Raw genomic sequence first — 16,101 nt, forward strand, 5'->3', positions numbered from 1 at the left:
GATTGGCAGACTGGGTATCAATTAAGCAGGGTGTAGGCGGAGGAGTGGACGGGGAAGGGTATATAGTGAATGTTATCGGAAGATGAGGTGAAAACAGTATCTAGTCATCGAACAACACATGTAGCGATGTGCGAAAAGTTTGAAAAATGTATCGATCAACTAAACCAATGTCAATCAACGTGAATAACGCTGCTTCCCGACGTTCATAGACGTCCGTGCGCGCTAGGATTAAGTAGGTCGCCACGAAGCTGTGCACAGTGTTATTCGGTCTTCTTATGTCTCTACGGATCTGCTGCGAAGCACAAGGCAGGGCCAGAAGTCAGCAATGATTTTCTCTATGTATCTCTGATGGAGAACAGTCTGAGACAGTCCTTTCCCATCATCCACAGGTCCCCGATGATCAATCAACATGGTTCCTGTCATGATGGTAGTTATGCCGATATTTGCAGGGGGCGCAGTCACTGAGACATCCCGATAGAATAATCTTTCTTCTTCTTCTTTATTCCATTCTGGATCGCCCGTACGTCGTTCGGGGGGAATCACGAAAAGACTTTGCTCGCAGTGTGTAACATATTACTCCAAAAGTGGAACTCACCAGGTTTGCGGTATTGATTTTCTCACTGATAGAATATAAGAATAGTGACTCGCCGCTAATGTAAAGCCCCTAATGTTGAATGACAGCTAAACGCGATGTTTAAACGCTGACAAGGAAAGGAGCAGAATAGGGAAACAAAGGGGGATTGAGTGGGGAGTGGGGTTATGAGATGGGTCTTTTATATGTGAATGTTTTGGCTCCAATGTCCGCTGTGGTTCAATGCGATATTTTCGCAGTAGACCGATGGATACTTTCGATATTTCTCTATATAACGAACTTTAAACGAGGCTTCTTTCCTGAAAGATCTAGAGCGTCACAGGAAGCAGGTCGATATACACATCAGCTGATGGAAACGATCAATGACGAGACGATCCGAGTTGAGATTCCAAGGCATCCGTGGTGGAACTTCCCAGGGGGGCCGAAGGGCGTTTGTGTGATAATAAAAGAAAAGGAAGGTAACACGCCCAGTTACGACAGACCAATCATCCTACCTGATCAAAGATCCCGTAAAAACAAGGACAACGCAGAAAAATGATAAAACACAATAAAAGGATATCCTGAGTAACCTACTCACTTTTTTAGCGTGTTTCCTTCGCAGACTTCCTCTCCTTGACTAAGGTATGACAAGAGAACGAATTCCCAGCTTGTAATGAGGAACGATGCGGTAGTAGCAGATCTGCTTTGATGGTTTCTAGCTGCCGGTGCAACGAGGTGGAAGTCGTGTATTCATACGCGTTCTTGTTCTGGGCATGGAAATACGGCTCAACCTACTCAAAGTGACGGGAGATCCGAGGAGCGCTGAATAGTGAGACGTGCGGAAGAAGTTTCGGTTGCGTCTTTCTGAATGAAATTGATTTTCTGATGGGGATTTTCGTGATTGACTTTTTTGTTTTGCCGTTGTCCCAGACCCTTGGTACGCGATGCAAAGGCCTCTGTGTTTTTGATCTAATTTCTGATTTCTAATTCAGCCGATATGGTTCATTGGTACCTGACGGGTGTTCTGCCTCGAGATCGATTAGAATAAGCTTGTTTTCGTCTTTTTAGGCTCAATCTATCCTACACAGAAGATACGTTGACCTATCCTTTCCAAGCTAGGCCTTCTTGCGGCTGTGGGATTCCACAAGAGTTAAAACCCGATCTAATTGGCTGAAATGAAAGGAACGGTTGGATTACCCAGAGTGGGGCAGAGCGGGGTCGAAGGGACTTCGTTGATGTTGATGAAAGGATGGGCAGGAAGAAGTAGCTCTGTGTGTAGTCCTGATTTCCTGATAGGTACAGACAGGGGAAGTGGTGTATGCGATGATCAACACTGTTTGTGCTGTTCGAGAATTCACCAAAAGAAGGACTAGAAGGATGGTCAGACCTGTGAAGCTGATGCTGTGAACACAGCTACCTGCTGATCGATATTATTATTGAGATCTGCTTCGAGGGGTTCGATGGAGCCGCCCGCGTGTGCCAAGGGAAGACTGAGCTTGTGACCGCGCACCTCTGATGGTGATGGTGAGAATCACCGGCGACCGATCAGGCGGTTCGAAGATAGTCGATCAGTCGATGAAATTGTGAAGGCCGTCCCGGACCCAAATGCTTGTTGACGACGAGGATGAAGTCCAAAGGATGCCTCAAGGTTGACGTTACTTGATTACGGAAAGCCCTGACAAGCAATTATCCAAACTATTCTATCGATTGCTGGACTAAGAACGCGTGGTCGAAACTTTATTGACAGTCAGGACAACAGGATAGTATGTGTCTAAAGGATGCTTTCCCAGATCCCAAGGATGTTGAAGCCGACTTTACACGAAGGGGTCGCAATAAGCGGTCGACAATAGCTCAAATGTCGCGATTCGATGTCGAAGAGCGCTTTCAAGCCAAAATTGATACACAGGATTATGCTGGTCTGCACAACACACAATCGGGATTGCTTGAAGCAGGACTGCTTTTGTTCACTTCCAAACTTCGACGCTGTCTTGGACGAGGTGTTCCGAAGTTCCGGGTGCTCCGCGTGTTTACGTCGTTATATCTTCTTGGGTCCCTGATATGGATCAGATTGTTCGATCAATTATCAATCAACTATGAGGATGGAGTCCGTGCTTGTACCTAATGATCAAAGCGCTGATCCCTATCCCGGTCTGCCGTGCCGTAGATCCTTTGGATTCGGATGAAACCCTTGTCTTATCCTGTTTTGTTTTGTGGCTTTTGCTGTTCTTGCAATGAGCTAGTACAGACCCCTCGTACCTCTATTGGAAGCGCGAGCGTTGGGGATCGAATCCAAATCTAACGGTGTTTCGAGTTGATCGAGTCTCCACCGAAACGTGTATCCCTGGGAACGATTTCGCGACTCTTCGGAGTATGAGCAATTCGCCACGTTGACCCCGACCCTTGACTAACTCTTCAATCCGATAAATGCTCGACGAGCCTTTGTGTCCTGGCGAGTTTCTATGTGAGGTGATGATGAGGTGATGGTGTCCAGACTTCTTTATAAGCTTCGCTGTGTAATGTTGAGCTATATGGGATCCCAGTTGGCTCTATTTCTTTATGAGTGGGAATTGTTCGTCTGAAAGTCTGTAAGTCGGCCAAGATGCCGAATATTCCTGTATAATTGTATTAATTCTCCGACTGGCTGGAACGAGGGACGCGTGATGGTATATTGATATGCAGTAGATGCGCATACAGCTCTTTGTACTACGCTGATTGTCAGTCCACGCAACTCAATGGAAATGATGAGTATAATGTGCAGTGTTTGCAGTCGAAAGAGGTGACTGACATACAGACAAGCAGACAGTGACTCACCCTTTAGCCGATAATAATTCCCAAGAAGTCCAAACGACTTAATTGTGGAACCTGGTATTATGAGTCGGAAGTGATTACGGGTTCGCGCGCATGATTCGGGTGTACCTATTTATGACAGATGCCCTGAGGTCTGGCTGATGTGCAGGGAATAACTGACAAGCGGGCAAAAGCAGAGTAACCACCAGGTTCAATGGAAGCCAAGGCGCCTCTGTGCTTCGGTTCGTTGATACCACGGACGGAGCGAGCGGAAATAAGGAAAGTCACCAGAGAAGATGATGACGAATATGTGTCTTAGCGGTAAGTTATCTGTCAAAAGTACAAATATAGAAAAATGAAATGTTGGTGTCGAGCCCAAATAAATGAGCAGACTCGGAAGAAGAAGCTAAACTATATTGGTGAGACGCTGCGTACTTCTCTGACCTTCTGATGATTCGGTATCGTGTCACCAACTCATGGGGAAGTCCAGGCGTAGACAAGGGTGAGAGGGAAGCGAGAGACCCGAATTATCTTTAAACGTTTAAACGTAGATGCGAAAGCGACAAAGCGGTTTAGAGTTAATTTATTGCTTGAGTAAGGAGAAAAAACTATAGGCACAACTCCTAAAGTAGACCAATGATTTTGTCATCTTTTGTCTGGAAGTAAAGCAACGTTGCCTTCCTTCGAGCTATTGCTCTCATCACACATTGGACTCTGCCGACCGGTCACGCCCCAAGAATCTGGGTACAATTAATCGATGTCGGTATGTCCAGACTTGCTTGATTGTCATTCCTTCTCGATACGACCCGTAAGCGGGATCCAGCTCACGATGATCGATCTCTTTCCCTCTTTTGCACATAGGCCATACACTGTGTGCACGCAATCACATGCGAGGTGAGACCCCTAAAGGCCAATTGACTCTGCAGTCATCGATTCCGGGAGCAACAAAGGATAATTATCAGGTGGAGTTCCAGTATTTTGTCGCTGTATGGGTAAGTTACGTGCACGAGTCAAGTCGGCTTCTCATCCTTACGTTCTCGTTATCGTAATCAAAGAATGAAAACCCTTATGATACGAGATTAAAGTCATGTCATCGTAATCGGGATTCCCCACCAGGAAAGGTTTGGTTCCTGTGATCCCATAGGATCCAGATGCGAAGACGGCCCAGCCTGCTTAGCAGAGGAAGCGGAGGATGGAGCGGAGTTGGTTCCGAGGATAACCGCTGGTTACCACCTGGACAAGTTTACGGCATTGCAGACCCTTCGATAGCCCTGATACAGAAGGCGTACTACAGGGAGCGGTCAAATAGAGTTTAAAATTCACCCCACCCATAAATCGCTCATTCATCATATCGGCCGTCAGTCAGCTTATCGCCCCTCGAGTGGCTTGTTCCCAGGAAGGTCCTAATGACGTGAGATGAGAAATCAGGCATCAGCTTTCAAACAGGCCAGAACGGAGAATACCCGTGACTACCTCCCGCCGCGTTGTTTATTGGTACAGAGTATATACACCGAGGACTCCGGCCCGAAGAGCTCGATTGCAGGTCCTATCCTCCGAGGCTGATATCCTCTTGAGGATTGCTGAGACCTTGGGCTGGACGTACAAGCACCCTGATAGCCCCGTGAGCGGACTTAGAATGGCATAATACAATTATGATATCGAAGGGATATTCCCTTGTCTTCGGTTGACTTTTGGTCAGTGGAACAGCTTGGCGATGGAAGCGAAGAGAGCTAGCTTTTATGCATTCCTTAACCACGATGATGATCGTTCACTAGACCAGGATTTTTGACATCAACACGCTAAACGAGAATTAAAAAACGATAATCAGAAACCTAAATCTTCCTGTAATCCGCCGGACCGTTCAATCTCCCCCAATTGGCTAGAGGATCTGCATGAACGGCTTCATCTGTTGACGTGCTGCTTAAAACGCATAACCTTGACTCTTCCATCGGTTCCTACTGTCCGATGTGATACGTGCCCGTGTTGCTGCGCATCATGTGTCTTGCTCCTTCACCATCAAAAACTCCACCAACGACATGTGATAGAAGGGAGTCTGGAATGGAACTACGGATATGGATAACGATCGAATTAACTGGTGTGGAGCTAGGCTGGACCGACGGCGCATGGCGCATGACACATGGTGCGGGAAGCTTGACCGGTCTCGATTGGCGCACCTCCGAGAGTTAAGTAGGTCGACTTATCGAAGTTGACGAGTTTGAAATAGCTTGACTAGCCACAATCTCGTGCTTACTCGATGAGGGACTGTATCGTTATGCGATTTGGCCAAGCTCAGATACAATCAGAGCGTAAGGGCCCTAGCCTTGCTGAAGAGGGCCTTGGATTCTGGGCATGATCTCGTCCCTGTCGAAAATGTCTTCGATCGCTCCTTTTCGGATGAATCAGGAACAGGAATAATGAATTTGTAGATTCATAGTTAATTGCTGAGCACCTGGTCGGCAATTTAGAATTTACCCATAAGTGGAATAATCACCCTGTACAGCCAGCCTACTACCATCGATGCCATTTCTGATCAGACATGCATCATGTCTTGTCTTCTCTTGTCTTGTCTGATGACCACAAGGTCAGACTGTGCTTTCATCTCTCTTTCTCTCGAAATAGCTACTCTACTTGACGCGCATTGCGATGTCAGGCTGCGGAGGAAATTGTGCCTCCGACCGATTTTAGGCGCTTTCGGCGCGCTAATGGGATGATCTGTTGAATTCGCGATATTTTTGGCTTTGAGATGTTCGTACCCTACATCGCGAAGTCTAATGCTTATGCATCTGTGGCACGTATTCCGTCGGTCGTCGGTCGTCGGTCGTCTGTCGAACCGCTATCACCGTCTATACCCTCATGTCCAGCACCATCGGCGTTTATGAGGGGTATTGTATTCGGTATCGACAAGACATTCCTCTGTTTTACACACCGGATACCGTTATGTCATGCCATGCCATGCCATACAGGGTCTCAAGGTGGCGGTGGCTTCTGTACATGTCACCATCTTCCGACTTGTCCTGCGTTGGGTATCGCATGCCGCACAGTATTACCGTATTACCATGCTCTATGCATTCGCCAGAGCATCTTGCGGGTTAACGGAGGAGATTGCAATCAGCTGGTTTCCAGTTGTGGAATCCGCAACAACAGCAGACTGGCAGATCTTACACAAGCGCTTGACTAGATGTTTAGTGGGTATGATGTGTGAATGAGCGAGCGAGGTTTTCTTGACGTTATTGCACTTTCGCTCAATCAACCAATCAGGCTTCTGCACGAGAACACAAGATATATGAACGGTGGGCGTATTTGATGCCATTCATCGAGAGCAGTGGGTATGCCAGACACCGCGCTTCTGACGGACAAGAGAAAGAGAGGCAATTCCAAAGATAGAATCATAACGCAACATACGGTGACGAAACCATGGAATCAAATAACGAGGCGCCTCTCTGATCCCATCTGGCGTTGCCCACGAGAACGGTATCAAAGCATCTGAGCATAAGCGAGGCAGCGGTCTCCCGATCATTCCAAGCGAATTTCGCGAGCAGACCAGGTATCAAGGAGGCTGCGATCCTTCTGTGAACAAGATTGGGGTCGTACGTGTTCGAGGCAGTGATCTTCAATCACCGTGAATGACGGGCTTCGAACGTGACTGCGAGATAGCGTGATGGCCTCATCAGCCCAGCGCCTGCAATACTCTGGCTGAAGCATTTGATCCTCGAGATTCGAAGATCGCATTAGCTTACCCGCTCGTGTACCAAAACACCGGCATGAACGATGGATTGGTCGACATCAGAGACATTATGTGGGTCCAATGAAACGCACACTGCATCAACCACATCTCACTGTATGAATGTCAACTAAGCAGTCCACTGCGGCGCATAGGAGCTCGTCTTATCCAGAACATATCCAATGCAGGACCGCCCAACATTCACCGAGTGGTCTGTCGGCTGCCGAATGTCTTCTTATTGCATGTTTCTCCCGCCATTCTTCCTCATCGAATCTCGAGCGAGATGGAAATCACAAGCGCGTCCAGGTGATCAACGCCTGCAGTCGAGATAGGTGACGAATTCCACCATATTGTGTGCATTCGGGTCAGGATCCGATCCCCGCTGGCCGATCTGAATCTGCACGTCGGAACAATGAGGTGAAGAGGAGTCCATTCTTGAAGTTCCCAAGTCCACGTTGCCCCCTCAATGGTGTTGAATTGTCCCCTGCGCCCCGCGCGGCCGATTGCCATTGAATCGAGTGTGGTGCAATTGATTCTGCTCTTTTCGATACCTTTGCATGGGGAAAGCGGCGCGCGATAAATGTGAGTCAGTCTGCTGTCGATTTCGGGCCAAGGACGCAGATGACGGCGGACGAGAATCGACATCAGACATGCGAGGAACAGGGACGACCTTCACTCGTAAAGCATGAATTCGCCATCGGACGACAAGCTGCATCATATCATAAGTTACTCGTATTCACAGCACCCAGCGTAAAGACTCGGTCCATCGAATGGGAGTCAGATTCGATTTAGGCGTGATTCGAGTTTGCCGACGTCTGCTTATCGGACTTCGCACTTAATCATTCACCGGTCAGTCGCCAGATCCAACAGGCATTTGAGAGTGAATCCAAGCTTGAACATTGATAAACATGATTGTATACATGTCACAAGCAAGCAACTGGCTCATCGACTACATACATATCAATCAATATCCTCATCGATTGACATGATGTTGCAGGTTCTTGAAGTGGGCAATATGGATTTCCGTAGCTTTCAACATCTCTTCAGCCATCTCATATACCTGAGACCCGGGCTTGTTGTACATCATTGCGTTTCTAAGTACCACAAGAAGCATCAGCTCTATTCTCACATCATGTATGTTTCAGAGGTTTGCGCAACATTCCAAATCGTAAGGGGAATAGATTAATGGACCGTCGAATTCGAACTCGGACTCACGCAAAGATCAACAAGACATCGCGTTCAAAATCATCTATAGCCGAGATATGTCCTTCCTTGATACGCGCTCTGACAGTCTTCAAGTCCATCGGACGCTTGATAATCTGATGATAATCCGATGCCTCGGTCTTCTTCACCGGGTTTTGGAAGACATTACCATTCCGATGCTGAGCTATCGTATCCAGTAAGGAATACAACAATTTCTGAGACGACTTTTGGGCTGGAGTAGGTTTGAATCCAGGTCCAGTCCCAGGCGGTCCTTTGGCTGAATTCGTCGTTGATGCTGGAGTACTTTCAACGGTCACCGTGAGATCGCCCGAGATGTCGGCTGGTGTTGTCCCATGATCATTTTCGGACTGATCTCGCACGGCTGATTGGAGAACCTGTTAGCGAGAAGGAACGACGAACGGCACCTTCGTCTCAAATCCCTTCCATCCCAGCCGAGCCCGGTCCCTCAATCTCAGCCTTGAAAATTCCGCCGATGATGATCAACATCATTTCATTATGTGAACGGCGAGCACTGCCGAAATTGGACGGTCCACAGTAATAGAAAGTCGAAGAAAGTATACTCACTTCTAGCTGAAGCTCTCGTTCCCCTCTTCTCGTTCGGGGCTGGAGTCCCCTTCTCCTTCTCCTTCTCTTTTTCCTTCTCTTTCTCCTTTCTCTCCTTCTCTTGGTTCCTCTCTCTTTCCTTCTCCGTCGGTCGACTTCGGCGTGCAGACGATCTAGTAGGCTTCTTCTCCTCCTCTTCAACCTCTTCCTCGTGAACCTCCTCTTCGTCGTCTTCCTCCTCTTCAGCTTCCGTCTCAGCCTTGACACTCTCCAAAGCCGCGCTCTGCTCTCTGACGGATTTCGAGACCACATCATCTCGCATGCCTCTCCCGCCCTTCGTACCCAGACTGCGTCGCGATGATCGCCTCTCCTCTACTGGCGCTGGTGTAGACCGAGTCGAGGATTGGACAGAAGCTGCACGTCTCGAGATGGCAGGAGACGATTTCTTGTGGGTCACTACTTCAGGTGAATTCTTCGAACGCGTGGTTGAATTTCTGGGCGCATTCGCATTCGTGTTCGTGTGGGCGTTAGCATTGGCATTTCTAGTCGACTCCCTTCGAGTGCCTCGTCTAGTTCTAGGAGCCTCATCTTCCTCTACTTCCATTTCAGAGTGATCTTGCTCCTTCTCGTTGTCCTTCTCCTGAGCTTCAGCCTGGGCCTCGGCCTCAGCTTCTTGCTTCGCCCCAGCCTCTGGCTCGGCTTCATCGTCTGAATGATGCGCAGGAGAGGACGCAGCCCCCTTAGCTTGACTTCTCCTTCCACTCCTCTTTGAGGGAGGCGCACCCTTCGGTTGGACAGAGGCTTTCCGCTTGTTGCTCCGCGTACTGACTGGTGCCGCAGGTTCGGGCGTGATTTGTCGATCAGAGGGCGCGGGCGAAAGGTCGGATCCTGGTGCAGGCGATAAGTCGGATCGTACAGATACAGCAGGTGAGAACCGTCTTCTCCGAGGAGTCTTCACGTTGGACGTCGTGATTGATGGGGATTTCGCAAGTCGCTTCGATCTATTTTCTTTCGTTACCTTTTTGTCGGTCTCGTCTACCTCCTGTTCTTCCTCCATCTCCTTCCCCTTGTCCTTTCCTTTTCTCTTGTCTTTTCCCTTCGTGTTCTCCTTCTCCTTCCCTACCTCCTTCTCCTTTTCCTTTTCCTTCTCCTTCTCCGTCTCCGCATCCTTCTTCTGTTCATCTTCCTCATCATTCTCCAACCCCTCCTCCTTCTCCGCCTCTTGCTGTTTCACCTTCGGGTCGTCCTCTTTAGCCGCATCAACCACTGTTTGGTCATTCTGGGCTTTACTTTCATCCACTACCATCGGCTCATCAAGCGATTCCTGATTGACTGTTTCATTTGCTTTATCAACTACAGTCTCTTCTTCAGCAGCCACAGCCTTCTGTTGATCGACCATCTCTACATCTTGCCCGGCGACTTCCTTATCATTTTCCGCATCCTGTACTGCATCTGGATTTGCCACTGCATCTTCGGCAACGACGGGCCTTTCTTTCTCTTTTTCTGCTTCCGATTGAGCCTTCTTCTTATCTTTCTCCTGTTCGCTCTCAGTTTCCACTACCGTTGCCGTTGCCGTTGCCGATGCCGTTTCCGCTTCAGCGATCGAGACCGGTCCATCTGATACAGCTTGTCTAACCACCTCCGGCTCCGGGAACCAACTGTCCAACAACTTCTTGCCGTATTTCCTAGCCATGACCGTGCGAATCTCGCTCCTGATACCCTCGTCCGCTTCTCCATTTCGTAACGAGGTGATCTCAGCCATCAATTCCTTGAAGCGGTTCTCATACTGCGTTATCGTGCTTTGAAGCTCTGCCATTCGTTTCAAGTAATAAGTCTGAGCCAAGCGTTTATGCGTTTGAGCTGCTCGAGAAACCAAAAATTCGTTATCGTTATCAGCCTTCGTCTGCAGTCTTGCCCTCGTTCCGTGTGGAATGGGGAAAGGGAAAGGGAAAGGGTGTGGATCATGTTGATGGAATGAGAGACTCACCTAGGGGTTTCATGGCATCCGGAGCGGGTCTAATGGCAATGAACTCTGACATCAACACCCATCGCTTCGAGCTGTGAAAGGTATGATCCTCGCGATGAAAGGGATGACTTACACATTGATCTCCAGTCCAGCCATCAACTCCATATATATAGCTTCACATGATTCGGGCGTGAATAGCTCGAAGGGACGGTTGATGCAGCATGGATGCGATGAAACCAATTTGGATATAGCAGGCCAAGACATCGCTCCTAATTTATGTATGGCTTGTGAGAGCAGTAGTTTCTCTTGAACAGTGAGCTTGTCCGCCTGTGAGGGGATGGCCGCGGTCGAGGCGGAGGCGGTGGTGGCGGTGACCATCTTGACCTGGAGACCTAAATAATGAGGCTGCTTCCGGGTTTGAGTCCAGGTTCTGCTTGTGTAGTTGATCACTCTATGAACAGTGTCATTGTGGATGAGACGAAATGCCAGAACGAACGAAGGACGCTTGTTTTGAGCGAGGTGAATTCGCGCTGGGTATCTTGTTACGTAATAGGCAAGGTGACTGCTTCTGCTTCTGAGCGGTGTGGATGCGGTCATAAGATACTACATGGGGATATCGTATATACGTATATACAATGGAATGCTACATACACAGTACGTTCTGATCGTTACGGTCGCGAGGGCTGTCTACATTCGTTGTCTCATCGATGGACGCTGATACTTGCGTCATATTACCGTCAATCCCTAAATCGTTTGGAGGTTCGTTTGCCCTCCAATTCATCTGGACTAGGGATGTTACGAGTCAGTCTGTGTGCGAGTCAAAGCCGACATACGTATTTGTCAGCTAGCAGACAAGTCAGGTGAAGGAAAAATGAACGAACCCACAATCTCCCAGCTGCGCCTTGTCCTTGACCTTGATTTTGGCCCGCTCCTGCTTTCCCACCAGCTATAGAAGCCAAGAGACCCTCATTTGTCAAATGACTACCTCCCAGACCACCCATCTGGAAATCCTTCATATTCCCACCACCAACACCACCACTTCTTGTTCCCCCGAAAGAACCATACGCAGATTTCGATTTACTATTCTTGATTTCTTGGGCGATGGTCGCATACTCCCTATCTCGATACGCTTTGTACTCCGCCATTTCTGCTGCGTCGTTGGCAGCATTCCGACGGGTGGTGGTGATCTGTTCGTCTAGTGCTGTTAGTAGTGTCTCGGCGGTTTTGCACCTGACACCCAAAATTATGTCAGTCAGTGCATCATTGATCGCTTGACCTGTTTTGATTGGATATACTTGGATGAATCGAAGACTTGGACTTACCAGTTGGACAAGCTGTTTTGAATGACGAATAAATCTTTCTCCTCCAGATCTCGACCTGATACCCAGTCTATATGTAACACCTTCTCATGGTGATGCATCTTCCCGCCCAACAATCCAGCATATATCACGTCAATGATCAGATCCTCGAGCTGTCGTATCGACTCTATACGCAGTGCAGAGAGGAGTTGGTCGTATGTCAGTGACTGGCGAGGATCTATCAGCTGTAATCCTGTATCAAATCTCGCTACTGGATACACAGCTTACTCGATGTTGTAAAGCGAGGGACACCAGAGTAAGGTGTTTCAACTTGAGCAAATGAGCGGGACTCAAAGGCGGGTAGGCGCTCGTTGAGTCTGCAGAGGATGATCAGCTACTCCAGTATGCATACGTCAAGGTGACGCCACTCACTCTCGTAGTCTGACAATGAGCCATAAGCGAACAATCGAAGAAGCTGATAATGTCCTTGATAAGTTGAGTCTGCCGAGAGCTGCTTGACCAGTCAGCTTGCTCTGACCAAGGGTCAACCAGTTCATAGCTGACCTCTTGGATATTCGGGACTTCCAGGAGCTCAGAGAAGACATAGATCCCAGGCTGTATTTGACCTCGTCAGCTCGCTTGGCCATGGGGATGAGGGTGCACGATGAGCTTACGGCGGCAGTGGCGTCGGTGATGATTTTAGCTGCGGCTGCCCCTTTCGTCGATCTTGCCAGGAGCAGATAAGGCTCAAGCTTGGATACTGAGTCCGACATGGTATCTCGAATGATTCCCAAGCCGAGGAATGCTAACAGCAGAGCAGCAGAAAGGTTGACGATATCGCTACTTTATCGTGTTGCAGTGATCGAAGAAGGAAGGGAAGGAGGAATGCGGGGTATGGAGGACCTCCACCTGGGTGTGAGTGCCACTTGAACGGCATTTCGGAGATATTGGTCACCCTCTCATTTTCAGTCTTTCAGTTCTTGGACCCCGTTCTTTATTCATGTTTACCACCAACGACGATGCGATGAACAACATCATCACCCCACTTAAGTCTTCTTCTTCTCTCCTCCCATTTACAACCTAGGACCATCCTCCCTCCACTTTCAACGTCCACTCTGGCTTCACTGCCTTATACCTTCAACAAACATGGAGAGCAAAGTCGTCCAAGCCAATGCTCATCCTCAATCACCCCTGCATCTAGCAGCAGCCAACGACATAAACTCCTTCGCCATCGATCCTTCCTTGGAAGCATCGAGCGAATTCTTTCAAGATCCAGCCGTAGGTTCAGCTCATCATCATCGCCATCATCCCCATTTCGATATTCATCAGAATATCTTATCGCTGACTTCCAGGATCAGGCTCAGGGGCACTCATTGGACATACAAGATGCGATTCACCAGACGCACGAGAGAGGGGACGAGAACGACACACCGACACAAGCAGATATAGATGCAGTGATCAAAGCTTCTCTCGATCATGCGCAAGCTCAAGCTGCCGCAGATGCAGTCGCGGCTGCCGTCTCACACTTGACGGATCAAAGCCAAGACCAAACTCAAATCGATCCTGCACTCGCCCAGGACTCCGAGGCCGGGACTGGAAATCAGATTGGCAATGGCAAAGGCAGTGGAACTGGCAATGGAAATGGCAACAGTAAAACTAAAACCCCAGGCGATAAGAGGTTCCCCGATTCCGAGCCTGGACAAGAACATAATCCAATCCCAGATCCACCGTTACATATCGCTCCTTTCTCACGTCCCTCAAGAACAGTCGAGGATACACCATTACCCCTCTTCCTCACTTTCGGCAGTAGACCCGATTTCCTGCGATGGTTGGACGCGGAGAGCAGTTGGTGTCACTTCGTCCAGCGTCGAACTACTACACCGGACAAAAGGTCTGCTGAGCGGTTGCAGGCGAGAATCAGAGCTCACGAGAGGAGTTTGAACGGTAAGTACCCCTTATCTCGACAACAATCAAGGGCAATCTCTCTCCGAAATGTGTACTTGATCGAGCCCTCGGAGCATCATGAGTTAAGCTGATGCACAATGATGCAATCTAGCAATGACATCGGAAGAGAGGGAAGCGGCGACACCCCTCAAAACACGACGACGTAAAAGGGTTTCACCAGTCTTCGAGAAAGTCACATTCACCTGCCATCATGCCGGAAGCTACGAGTCGAAACACTCCACTACGTTGCCCGAGGAGAAGCTGAGGAAGAACACCAAGAAGTCCGTCAAGTGCGCTTGTGCAAGTAGGGTAGTACTTAGCGAGCTGCAATCTGGGGACTGTAAAGTGGTATATCACTGGAAACACGATGGGCACGGTGAGTTCACAGTCGGCCTAGTCGATACACCCATCTAAATTATATCGACGCACAAGTGAAGGAAAGAAGAGCTGAAGCGTCATCTTCGATTCTCGCTTAATAGATCCGTTCTCAGATGCTGATCTCGAAGGCGGACGATTACCTAAATCCATCGACACATGGCTCAACAAGCAGATCGAAGCCGGAAAGACACTTGACGACATACGGAAGATATTGGATATACCAGAAGAAGAGAAAGAAGCCGTGAGTCTCCTCTCTTCCTAATCGAACAGTCAATCAACATTGAGCGATTGAGTTTTCGTACAATGCTGATTGGGAAATTTCATGTTCGATGGGATTGGTCGTTTAGTATTTGGCAAAGGTACGAGCAGACCCAACGGCGCTTGATCCCAATATGCCTCCTCCTTTAGCAATGGCCCTCAAAGTGAAATACCCAGATATATACAACCGATATCGAAAGCTCAAGGGGCCCGTGAAAGAGCACAAACAGCTCAAAGGACCAACTAAACGAACAGCTAGCGGAACCACTAAACCTGGATCTGGTTCTCGGTCGGGAGGCAGGGCAGATACAAGTGTTGGAGAAGGAGGAGGCGATAGTGAAACTGGGATATCCAACGCACCTACCCCTCCGACTGTTTCTACTTCGGTGGAACCGGATCCTTTACATGGGTTGGGCGACCTCGATCCGCTGATGACCCACCATGGGGAATTGGACGGATTGACCAGTTCTTTGATACCTCCTTATTCCACTGTCACTGTGGATCATGCTGCGCACGACGGAATCAACGGAAACGTGAACGGAAACGGGGTCAATGGGATGGACAGCAAGATGATGATTGTTGATGGGCAAGATGAACATAATGAAGTAGACACCGAATTCGCTCAACTCGCTTCTTCTCATGATTTACTACATCATCATCCTCATCATCAAGAGCATCAACCACACCAAGACGGCAATGCCATTGGAAGTGGAGATGTAGATGGGAATGGGAGTAATGTGGTTGTTGATGAATTGATCAATTCTCACGAAGGATTAGCGAGAGCCTTATTGGATTTACCCAGTGCGGGTCTAAGGGACGAGGATGGGAATGAGATGAGTCTTGAAGAAGCGATGCGAAGGATGGCCGAAGGTGTAGCTCAAGTAGCCGCGCAGGAACAACGACAATCTCAATCTCAATCTCAATCTCAGGGTGAGGGGCGACAAGGTGGTGGTCAAGATGAGGATGGAAATGGAGATGGAGATGGAGGTGGGAATAGAATATTGGGTGGAGAAGAAGATGAGAATGAAGGAGAAGGAGATGATATTTCGATCTGATTGTTTAGTTGTCTAGACCTAGACAAGACACAAACACAAGGACAAGCACAAGCGCAGTCACGAGCTTGAGGTCAATGTCAACGTCAAGCAGGGCCAAGTTGATTAGAAGGCGGACAGTATGGATGTCAATTCCTCAGACTCACATATTGTATGATGTACGATGTACGATGTCCCATTTACGATGTTCGATGTATTGTCGTATTGCCATGTGTCATGTATTTTGTATCTCAATTTGTATAGAAACCGCATTTTAGCAAAGCTCCAGGAATCCAGAGTATCTGAGTCTGGGCATATGGCCTGCTAACTGAAGAAACGGAGTGTAACGAAATTTGATGAAATGCGCAAAAGCGATAAAA

General features: G+C 48.5%; 3 protein-coding genes across 3 annotated transcripts; 1 reads left to right on the forward strand and 2 right to left on the reverse strand.

Annotated features, from left to right (window-relative positions):
• Window positions 1–8,052: 8,052 nt before the first annotated feature.
• I303_107293 (uncharacterized protein) lies at window positions 8,053–11,190 on the reverse strand (the record flags this gene model as incomplete). The annotated part of the gene is made up of 5 exons (XM_065969540.1): window positions 8,053–8,173; window positions 8,295–8,664; window positions 8,868–10,706; window positions 10,834–10,862; window positions 10,946–11,190. The coding sequence occupies 5 exons, from the start codon at window positions 11,188–11,190 to the stop codon at window positions 8,053–8,055; spliced, it is 2,604 nt and encodes an 867-aa protein (XP_065825612.1).
• A 359-nt stretch (window positions 11,191–11,549) lies between these two features.
• I303_107294 (uncharacterized protein) lies at window positions 11,550–12,883 on the reverse strand (the record flags this gene model as incomplete). Its single annotated transcript, XM_065969541.1, has 7 exons — window positions 11,550–11,619; window positions 11,698–12,042; window positions 12,135–12,337; window positions 12,399–12,487; window positions 12,543–12,621; window positions 12,675–12,725; window positions 12,785–12,883. 7 exons carry the CDS (start codon window positions 12,881–12,883, stop codon window positions 11,550–11,552), a joined length of 936 nt encoding a protein of 311 aa, XP_065825613.1.
• A 373-nt stretch (window positions 12,884–13,256) lies between these two features.
• Window positions 13,257–15,745, forward strand: I303_107295 (uncharacterized protein; the record flags this gene model as incomplete). Its single annotated transcript, XM_018409978.1, has 5 exons — window positions 13,257–13,388; window positions 13,463–14,054; window positions 14,167–14,430; window positions 14,534–14,673; window positions 14,780–15,745. 5 exons carry the CDS (start codon window positions 13,257–13,259, stop codon window positions 15,743–15,745), a joined length of 2,094 nt encoding a protein of 697 aa, XP_018260981.1.
• Window positions 15,746–16,101: the final 356 nt, after the last annotated feature.

Source organism: Kwoniella dejecticola, chromosome 9 (genome assembly GCF_000512565.2).
Source record: "Kwoniella dejecticola CBS 10117 chromosome 9, complete sequence".
Classification (NCBI taxonomy): domain Eukaryota; kingdom Fungi; phylum Basidiomycota; class Tremellomycetes; order Tremellales; family Cryptococcaceae; genus Kwoniella; species Kwoniella dejecticola.